General features: G+C 53.3%; 5 protein-coding genes across 5 annotated transcripts; all 5 read right to left on the bottom strand.

Moving 5' to 3' along the window:
- Window positions 1–211: 211 nt before the first annotated feature.
- GNI_106220 (lipase) lies at window positions 212–2,434 on the bottom strand (the record flags this gene model as incomplete). Its single annotated transcript, XM_011133066.1, has 1 exon — window positions 212–2,434. One exon carries the CDS (start codon window positions 2,432–2,434, stop codon window positions 212–214), a length of 2,223 nt encoding a protein of 740 aa, XP_011131368.1.
- An 889-nt stretch (window positions 2,435–3,323) lies between these two features.
- GNI_106230 (hypothetical protein) lies at window positions 3,324–5,786 on the bottom strand (the record flags this gene model as incomplete). The annotated part of the gene is made up of 1 exon (XM_011133067.1): window positions 3,324–5,786. One exon carries the CDS (start codon window positions 5,784–5,786, stop codon window positions 3,324–3,326), a length of 2,463 nt encoding a protein of 820 aa, XP_011131369.1.
- A 406-nt stretch (window positions 5,787–6,192) lies between these two features.
- GNI_106240 (hypothetical protein) lies at window positions 6,193–7,168 on the bottom strand (the record flags this gene model as incomplete). Its single annotated transcript, XM_011133068.1, has 3 exons — window positions 6,193–6,588; window positions 6,655–6,766; window positions 6,867–7,168. The coding sequence occupies 3 exons, from the start codon at window positions 7,166–7,168 to the stop codon at window positions 6,193–6,195; spliced, it is 810 nt and encodes a 269-aa protein (XP_011131370.1).
- Window positions 7,169–7,646: 478 nt separating this feature from the next.
- Window positions 7,647–8,275, bottom strand: GNI_106250 (hypothetical protein; the record flags this gene model as incomplete). The annotated part of the gene is made up of 2 exons (XM_011133069.1): window positions 7,647–7,917; window positions 8,145–8,275. 2 exons carry the CDS (start codon window positions 8,273–8,275, stop codon window positions 7,647–7,649), a joined length of 402 nt encoding a protein of 133 aa, XP_011131371.1.
- Window positions 8,276–9,331: 1,056 nt separating this feature from the next.
- Window positions 9,332–10,138, bottom strand: GNI_106260 (hypothetical protein; the record flags this gene model as incomplete). Its single annotated transcript, XM_011133070.1, has 1 exon — window positions 9,332–10,138. One exon carries the CDS (start codon window positions 10,136–10,138, stop codon window positions 9,332–9,334), a length of 807 nt encoding a protein of 268 aa, XP_011131372.1.
- Window positions 10,139–10,183: the final 45 nt, after the last annotated feature.

The following is a 10,183-nucleotide window of genomic DNA, read 5'->3' on the forward strand; positions in this document are numbered from 1 at the left end:
TCCCCCCCCCCCCCCCCCCCCAACTCGAGGCTGTCTATCACCACCCATCTAACAAAGCTTTTCACCACTCCGAAGGAGCCCGTATTCAAATCAAGTGCACTCTATTTTCCACTAGCCACGCGCACACGTACGTGATCCCGAACACACATGTGTGGTCCCGAGCACGCATGTGTGTGGTCCCAAGCACACGTTTCGCCGGACGACCACAGGACTAAAGTCCGTAGTAGGAACACAGGTCGCAAATGTTTCTAGCGCGTGCCTGATTGTGGCAGTACTGACTGTCTAGCCAGCAGGTGTACGCGCAGGTGTGCATTTGGGAGAAGCGGAGGGGTGCGGGGCTGCGTATATTTTCTAGGTACATTTTGCCCGAGAGTGGTTCGACGGTCATGGAGCCGAAGTCGCTGATATTAAGGGCGGCCATCAGTTTGACCATTTGATCGAAGGAGACCTCATAGGCGTGCGGAGTGGGTACGAAGAAGTCTGTTTTGCCATCGTTCTTGTTGCACCTGGCCATACCCTTGTCAGTGGAGCAAGGAATTCTTGGTACTCCGTCGTATTCGTTCATCCAAGTGCGCATGGTCACTCTATCTACGAGTATTTTAGCTGCGTCCATGTCAAGGGACATGGGTGCTGCGAAGCCTACAGCGGCGATATCGTATCCTTTAAGTAATTCGGAAGCGATGAGAGAAGCTACCATGGCCGTGCCAGCACCCAGTGAATGGCCGGAAATGGTTAACTTCACATCGGACTGGTCACATTTTAGATCTTCGACCAATTTCTTCATGACTTTAGACGTGGCATAGGCAACGGGCATAGCCAGAGACTTGAATCCACCGTGGGCGCGGCCAAGACTCACATTCCTGACAGTCAAGTCTTCCATTTCAGTCTGGAAATCTATTAGCCAATCGAAGCTGGCTTGTGTGCCTCTAATTAACGTCGCAAAGTGACACTTGTGTTTGCTGCTTCGCAAGATCACGGCAATGGGCAGGTAGCGTCGCGTTGGCGCGGTCATGGTGTCTGCATAATCTAGGTTCAGTTCGCCGACGGTGTCCCAGCCGGGTAGGAATTCGAGTTCGGAAGCCTGTGTTCCGCAGGCACTGTCGTAACGTGCATATTGGTATAGCAAATTTATGCCGTTGAAAAGCCAGCGGTCCATGTTACCCTGGGTGGCGGGGTAGGTGAAGTCGTGTTTGACGTCCAGGTCGAGTACGAAGCCCTTGTTCGGGTCCTGGTCATACCGTTCACAAGCCAACTCTCGTTCGTAGTGGGAAGGTACGGCGGAGCAGTCGTTGACGGAGACGTCTGCGCTGCAAGCAATTGCAGCACGCGCTACGCCCAACATTGTGCAGATATGTTGGTAGCCGTTCGTCGTATCGTGTTGAAGCGTCGTCGCTGAGTGTTCGCACAATGCAGAACCCAGGTTCTGCATAGGACTCTGGATCGAAATGGAGGTGTTTTTCAACGAAACCTCGATGCTCGTGTTCCCGATCACCGAGTTGATCGTGCTCTTCACAAAGTGCGAACTGAAGAAGCGTGTAACCGTTTCCACATCTGTACCGCTATGCATCATCGCATTCAGGAACGCACTCGCACTTGATAACATGTCCGAGACACTCGCCAACTGCCGCCGTCTCGATCCTCGCAATCCGTCGCTCGCCGCGTAACTGTTGTACACATCTGCTAAGGCATCCCGCACAAATCCCACCCACTCCATCGGGAAGTCAAGGCCGGCACCACCCAGCGACATGCCCACAAAGTTCCGGTACAACTCATCGCTATCCACGCCACCTGGCAACACATTCGGCAAAAGACTGGAGTGACTCACGATGTTACTAGCAGACCCATTCGCCGCTGCGTCCACACCCGTCATGTTCGCCGCCTCGTCCGCGGCCGTCCCGCCCTTATCGCCGCTTGAGGACCCAGAAGTGTTTCCGGAGAGTATTGAGTTGGCCTGTTCTTTATAATGGTCGTAGACTGAAAGTACTTTGTCGACGATACTTGAGGTGGAAGGCAGCGATGTTTCAACGGTCGGCGTTGCCAACTTCTTTAGGAGTATGGACACACCAGCTGCTTGCAACTGACTTGTCGCCGCCTCCTTCGTGTAAGAGTCGCTGAGATTCAGCCCCACCTTGAAGGACGTAAACGGTTCCACATCACAGTCGACCGCGCGCCCCACCTGGGATGCAACCAACCGGTGCACGAACGTCCGCAGGGACGACGTCGCGCCCACCATTGTTGCGTTCGTTGTCCCTGTGCTCACGTATCGGCTGGGCTCTGTCATGTTCAGCCAGTTCAACATCTCCGTGCTTTCCTCCTCACCCGCCTCGTTCGTGTACCACCCCAACGGACCATTAGGCACTACCGCCGTGTACTGGTCGTACGTCTTAGCCGCAGCCAGAATTCCACACAAAACTACCACCACTGTAGGGTTCATGGTTTTTTTCCCCCACACTTCTTTTTCTCGCCAGTCATGTTGAAACAGGCGGTGCATCGCAGGCGCTAGATTTCTGGCGTGTTATATGTGACACAACTCGGCGGTAAAAAGAAGATAGAAAAACTGTACGTGGGTGGCATGCGCTACTAGCAGCCTGTCCTGATGTATGTCCCTACCTCAAGGAAGCGGTGGTTCAATTCGTTTACACCGTTCTGCCTGGGAAGGTACAGTGCGCCCGTCAGGTACAGTGGGCCCGTCAGGTGCTACACCTTCAGCGTGTTCTCAACGTACTGCCTAAACTCCGCGTGGAACTCGGGACCGTTGTCGGTGTACACTCTGGCACATATCATATGAGTCGCACGTATGTTGTACTCCTGTCCCTGGGAAGGCCTTGGCCGCATCATGGACAACGGTTCCTCGAGATTACCTTCATGCGTTCTCGGGGGCCATCAACGCAGGCTCTCATTAGCCGTGAACAATCACCTGCCTTCATTAATCGTCTACGTACACACAAACCGACGGTCTGCCCGCCGCTTCATTTGCGTGACAATAATCCCAAGCCATTCATCTCCACTTCGCTGTCCTCCGGGTAGCCTTCACAGACCAAAAACGTCAACCCACACTTCATTAAAAGGGTACCAAACTCATCTTCTGCCACAGTGCCCTCCAGGGTAAGCATGCCAGGGTATTCCCTTGATAACCACCGCACGTGTCCACCCTAGATTAACGCAAAGGATGTGAGGATGAGCCCCCATGAAAGAGCGTAAGGGTACGCACGCAAAATGCATCGGCACATCAAGGCTGATCGTGGCGTCAAGACGCCTTGGATGAGTCCCGATTGTAAAACGGTTTCGGGCAATGGGCTGGGGAATAAAAAGAGATAACGTATTCAGGCGTGCCTCTGGCGTTTGTTAAACTGCGCTGAGAGCTGCTGCTTGTCAGTCGGTGGGACAGGGTGAGGAGGCCGGAGAGGATCACTCCAGTCGCCGAAGAACTTCGCGTGCGGTCCTGTCCACCTCTCGTCTCCGGGTGGTACAAGTTCGTTGAAGGAAAGGTCGGCGGCCAGCAGAGCTCTCCATAGCGGCCACGCGTGTGACGGAGCTACGCGAGTCATTAACTCTTCAAACGTGACGAGGTTCCGAATGCCTTTACTGCGTCGCTGGACCGTCGCCATGACCAGCCAGTTCTCCCACGGTATCGGAAAGCCGCCCGTATACTCTTCCATGCTTTCGAGCAAAACGGTTGCATTCAAGGGCTGCTTGCAGTTCTTGACTTGAACTGCGATTGCGCCCATTTTATCAGCCTCAACTAGATCATCGTCGCTTCCGCCATGGAACACGGGAATTATCAAGTCGACTGCCTTTTGGTTTTCAAGGGCCGGAATTATGGCAGCCCTTCGAAGAAACGCAGCCCTCAGGCGTTCCTGAGTATATGGAGGGGGACAAGTAGCGAAATGGTTGAACAGTATTGTCCCGGTGAAGTTAGATCTTGGGTCGTCATGCACTTCGGAACTGCCTCCGAAGACCGCGCACCGGAACTCGTGGACGGAACTCGTGGACGACTTCATCCCGGCTCGGGCACGCGCTAGCAACAGCCTGCAGTAGAATTCGCCCATATTCCCCTTGTCGACCGTCCCACAGCCTACTGCCTTCACCACGCTCTTCAATACTTCCTGTTCGTGTTGGAACAATATCGACATCGCACCCTCTGCCAAGTTTGGATCAGAATCATAGCCAACATAGAGCAGTTCTCGGTCGTCGGAAACGTGCAGAAGGGTGGCCATGTGGTGGGACACCAAGGACTCTGCGACGGCAACTGACGGTCGAATTCGGAGCACTCCCAGAATTGCTGCAGCTGCGAAACACGCGCCCTCTGTGTTCAAGGATCCATACGCTGCAATCTTATCTGCAGCGAACTTTCTCAAATCCGCCGCGTCGACATCATCCCCCATGGCTCCAAACAAGGCCATCCACATGGGTCGACCGAAGGAAACACAGTAACCAGGAGAAGCTGCCTCGCTCAGAGTAACCGGTAACTGGAGATTCGCAAACGCATCCCGGGTTGAGATGGCCAGCAGCGGTCTTGGAGGCGTGGATTTCCGTTTCAGCATTTTGGCAGACGTGTCAGAGTGCAGAGAGGGCGCGAAATTCTGAACCTTGGAATTCGTAGAAGCGCACACCAGAGAAATACCCTTAATGGCGAGAGCCCTCCTTACCAGTCGAAAGTAGCTGGTCTCAATCACGCTTGGTGGTAACAAAGCACCAGCCTCGTCCAGCATAAACACCAGAGGGTATCCTTTAAGGCTCGAGAACCGAGCAAGCAGATCCGGTAGGGACCGCTGGGCACCAGGCGACGCTTCTTCCAGATCACTCTCCGTCACGCTCTGTCGATACCACTCCTCGGCCGTTCCTCTAAAAGCGATGCATGCCTCAACCATTAGCGCCACCTCCTCCACAATCGCCTCCATATACCGCCTCTCGATAACAGCAACTTCATCGTCGAGACATTTGTTGACGCGCAGGAGCCGAGACATAAACTGCCTTCCCCGGGCAGTGGGCATCGGGTAGCCGCGGCTTTCATACTGACCAAGAGGCAGGGACATGTAACACGTGTAGTACCTCTTCGACACCTCCTTTAGCAGTCGGCTCTTGCCAAACCCGCTACTTTGGCACAGCGCCACGACATCCACTCGTTCCGTCGAGTCCGCCACCTGCGCGAAAAGCTGGAACGCGTCGTCCACGGCCAAATGCGGTGTACGATATTCAACGTCAAACGCTTTCGCTGCAAGTTGCGCGGATGCGTCGGCCCGAGGATTGTCCGAGATGGCCCCGGGCGTAAAATTGGCGATTGCCGGGTGGCGTAGCGCTTCAAGCTCCTCCTCCATCTTCGCAGCCCACTCCTTTTCCTTCGCCTCCATCTCCGCCTTCATCTCCGCCTCCTTCGCAGCCCACTCCTCCTCCATCTTCGCCTCCTTCGCAGCCCACTCCTTCATCTTCGCCTCCATCTCCTCCTTCATCTTCGCCTCCATCTCCGCCTCCCTTGCAGCCAACTCCTCCACCATCCTTTCATATTCGCTGTTGTTGCCGGGCATCTTAACCTTGACTCGATCCAACTCAGGTTTTTTTCTTTTTTTGGGGGGGGCGGAGGGGGGCGACGTGCGGTTCTGGAATGGGTCCGTATGTCTGATGGTAAAAATTGCCCCGTGTTTCGCGCACACAAATTGCTCCTCGAGGCTTGCTGCAGAAGCAAGTAAAAGCGAAGCAGAAGCGAGCAAAAAGAGATGACGGGACGGGGTGAAGGGGCCGGAGCGAATCACTCCAATTTCCAAAGAATCGCGTGCGGTCCTGTCCATTTCTCGCCTCCGGATGGGAGGCTTGAAAGAACGGTCGGCGGCCAGTAGGGCTCTCCATCGCGGCCACGCGGGTGAGGAGCCATTCGAGTCAATAACTCTTCAAACGTGATTAGGTTGCGTATGCTCTTACTGCGTCGCTGGATCGTCGCCATGACCAGCCAGTTCTCCCACAGTATCGGAAAGCCGCTCGTATACTCTTCCATGCTTTCGAGCAAAACGTCATCCCGGCTCGGGCACGCGCTAGCAACAGTCTGCAGTAGAATTCGCCCATATTCCCCTTGTCGACCGTTCCTCAGCCTACTGCCTTCACCACGCTCTTCGATGCTCCCTGTTCGTGTTGGAACAATACCGATATCGAACCCTCTGCCAACTTTGGATCAGAATCATAGCCAATATGGAACAACTCTCAGTCATCAAAAACGTGCAGGAGGGTGGCCATGTCGTGAGACATCAAGGCCACGATGGCGACTGGTGGTCGAATTCGGAGCACTCCCAGAATTGCTGTGGTTGCGAAACACGCGCCCTCTGTGTTCAAGGATCCATACGCTGCAATCTTATCTGCAGCGAACTTTTTCAAATCCGCCGCGTCGACATCATCCCCCACTGCTCCAAACAAAGCCTTCCACATGAGTCGACCGAAGGAAACGCAGTAACCAGGAGAAGCTGCCTCGCTCAGAGTAACCGGTAACTGGAGATTCGCAAACGCATCCCGGGTTGAGATGGCTTGCAGCGGTCTTCGAAGCGTGGATTTCCGTTTCGGCATTTTGGCAGACGTGTCAGAGAACAGAGAGAGCGCGAAATTCTGAACCTTAGAACTGGTGGAAGCGCACACCAGAGAAATACCCTCACTGGCGAGAGCCCTCCTTACCAGTCGAAAGTAGCTAGTCTCAATCACGCCGGTGGTAACAATCACCAGCCTCGTCCGGCGTAAACACCAGAGCGTATCCCAGGCAACTCTTCTTCCAGCACTCTCACCACTTCTGGATAACAGCAACTTCATCGCATCGTCGATACGTGTTTTGACCCGCAGGAGCCGAGACATAAAATGCCGTCCCCGTGTAGTACCTCTTCGACACCTACTTTAGCAGTCGACTCTCAAACCCGCTGCTTTGACTCTCATCCACTCGTTCCTTCGAGGCCGCAACCTGCGCGAAAAGCTGGAACGCGTCGTCCAAGGCCAAATGTGGTGTACGATATTCAACGTCAAACGCTTTCGCTGCAAGTTGCGTGGATGCGTCAGTCCGAGGATTGTCCGAGATGGCCCCGGGCGTAGAATGGGCGATTGCCGGGCGGCGTAGCATTTCAAGCTTCGCCTCCAACTCCTCCTTCATCTTCGCCTCCAACTTCGCCTCCTTCGCAGCCAACAACATTCCAAAAGCCATGATTACAATCTAGACACCCGCAATACATGTGACACGCCGGCAGCTGCAGTTGCTCCCACAGCAACGGCATCGGGTAGACCTATAAGGTCATTCCCTTGTTCAATGTTCGGTAGTCAATACCGATTCTCCACTCACCCGTTTTCTCGTCGGTGTACATCTCGATTCCCAGGCTGCCATACTTGCTCGCAAACACCCGAACCCGACGATCCTTCGTTACGTGACCCCTCTTGTGGCAGTTGCTGTGCTAATAATCAGTTGGTTGCCCTTCTCGTACATCCCGATTCCCAGACTGCCATACTTGCTGGAAAACACCCGAACCCGACAATCCCCCTCTTGTGGCAGTTGCTACACTCCAAGTTCTTCGTCAGGCCCACATTAGCCCGGTCGCCTTTCTTATGACACCTGTAGCATTCAACCGACCCATCACCTTGACGCTCCAAACTCTGATCCCATCCGCTTTTCCGTCGCGCCCCCGAGGTCACTCTCCCACCAACAGCTCCTGAGGGTAGGCTCTTTGGCTGCCCTTCCTACGTAGTCTCTGGCCTGTCTTGCTCTTCGTCTTCGTCCATTGCAATAGGTTCCCAAGGTCCACGAAGTCATCAGCAGTCCTGTTCTCATTGAGCGGGATCTTGCCCGCGTCAACGACACACACAAGGTATACGTTCGCTCGGCCACTGTAACCTACCAAACTCTCCACTCCCTGCCCAGACCTCTCGTCGCCGATCAAGATCTTGCTTCGTGCAACCAGTCTGCCAATGAACCCTGGTAAGAACCTCGTTTGACCTTCCGGATGTGTTCAAGCCACACAGGGGATGCAACTCCACTTAACACTTCTATCAGGAGGCTTACGGTCGGTCATTCAGTGTCTATTCTCAAAGCAACGTCGTCAACGACCTTGTCTAGTTCTCTCTTCAATTTCGGATCTAACGTTAGACCCTCTGCCCTAGACATGCAACTCCGACGGGTTAGCTCATACTTATGCGACCCTGCCTGCTTAGCATCTTCCTTCGGTTTGTGGAACCCAAACCGTGCCTCTCCGCAACGATACTCAGCTTCATCGTCGTCTTTTTTGTACCCGGGTCGGGGTAGTTCCTCTGTACCGCTCATTGAGCCGTCGGGCTTGGGTGTGGTTGTGCTGCCATGGTAGTTTATAACCTCTACTCCCCTGTTCTATTCCCTAAAACTCTGGGGTACGTAGACACAACACGCACACGACCAGAGACGATACTCCCTGCTGTAGCAAAATGCCTTAGTTAGCCGCCTGATTGTTTTCGTTGAACTTTTCTCGACATATTCTGTCGAACCCAGTCCGGTTCCGGCGGCCGACCTTCTCTTCGGCTTGGGTCGTTCGCAAATGATGGTGTTGGACTCCTCTCTTTTCTTTTTTTTTAGCTCCTACTGGTTTTTGCAGCTCCGCTGGCGCATTAAAGATAACATATATCCCTTCAAGAAACAAATCCGTTATCCCCCGTGCCACTAACAAGAGCCCATCTAACCTTCCGACCAACTCCCACTGTACTATTCTCCGGACCCCCCTCTCTCTTTACTCTTCGACCCTGGGCGTCATACCTTCAAATCACTGACATCGTGTTGAACCTTTTCTTTCTCTTATTTGTGTTGGTCGCCGTGTCCTTGCTCTACCGACGTCCGCGCACCAATTCGGCGGACGACGGTAAGGCCCAGAGACGTGAAGTGCCTCCAGATTTGACCCCAGTTGTTCCTCAAGTACTTACTGCCACAGTTAGCCCGGCTGACACCGCCTTAGCTGCCATGAACAATAACCTTAACTCAATCTTTTCTACCCTTACTGGCTTCCTTGCGGCCCTTGCTAACCCCGACTCGACAAGAAGCACCCCGAACCCTACAACCAACCCAAGTTCCCATTCATCTCCAAATCATGAAGCCCGTTACCGTCTGACGTTGACCGTTTGACCTTCCTACAAGACACCTTAACCAAGTTCAGAGAACACCTTGCCGAAACTCTTAACCTTTCTGTTACTGAAAAGTGTATCGTCGAATACCAGACGCACTTTGCTTCTACGACCAACAAACATACTACCAAAGATAGCCCAGCACAAGATACCTGAAGTGCCCATTTGCTGACAGACTCTTTCGTTCAAAAACCCTTATCTCATTCAAAAGTTATTCTCTGTGCTCGTTTCCTCAAAAAGTGTTTTTGACCACCTCACGACTCTCCAGTCTTGCCGGCCTCTGAGTTCCTATAGGTTCTTGATGCCGAGGTCCTCGCCGCACTGGTCCAGTATTCCTCGCTTTCAAAACGACATACAATCCTTCAGGAAGTAAGCCCGTTTCATACACTTCATCAGTTCCACTTGCGTCAGTTCCACGCAAGTTTCTCAATTTCGCATTCGGCATAGTGAACAGGTTGCGCCCTTTATGGTACCATCGCAAACGCCGGATTGATAACTCGCTCAGTTGTTCTGAGGAAATACTATTGAGTCTTTTTGAGACGATTGCTTTGTTAGGAAAGACGACTTTTTCACCACCCATCCGTCTGCAATTGGTCGTCTTACAATTGGTCGTACCATCGTCCACCGAATTGGTCGTACCATCGTCCACCGAATTGGTCGTCTTACCATTGATCGTGCTCTTCTCCTCACCCATGCTCTGTTTCTCGATGACCGATGGTCCCTTTAACATCCTTTGGGTGAATTCTGCTAATGTCAGTTTGCAGCATTTGCAATTAGACCAAAACTCACCCCTTCTGAAAGAGTACGCAGGCACAGGCCATACGGAATCTTGCGGCTTGCATTTTGCTGATATCCGTCGCCAATCATCCAGGTTTACTGCGTAGACCTCTTGGTTAAAGATTTTCTCCTCCAGCTCTGCGTAAAAATGCCTGTCCAGGGCGTCGAAGACCCCAGCCTGACAAATGACTACGGCGGCGGCGGCGGCGACCAACGGGGCTTGATCGGCAAATTCTACAGCAACGGATATACAACCGTTCATTCAAACTTATCCGGCATTATATCTTCTTCGGGGGGGGAAACGGGG

Source organism: Gregarina niphandrodes, assembly GCF_000223845.1.
Source record: "Gregarina niphandrodes unplaced genomic scaffold scaffold00023, whole genome shotgun sequence".
Taxonomy (NCBI): domain Eukaryota; phylum Apicomplexa; class Conoidasida; order Eugregarinorida; family Gregarinidae; genus Gregarina; species Gregarina niphandrodes.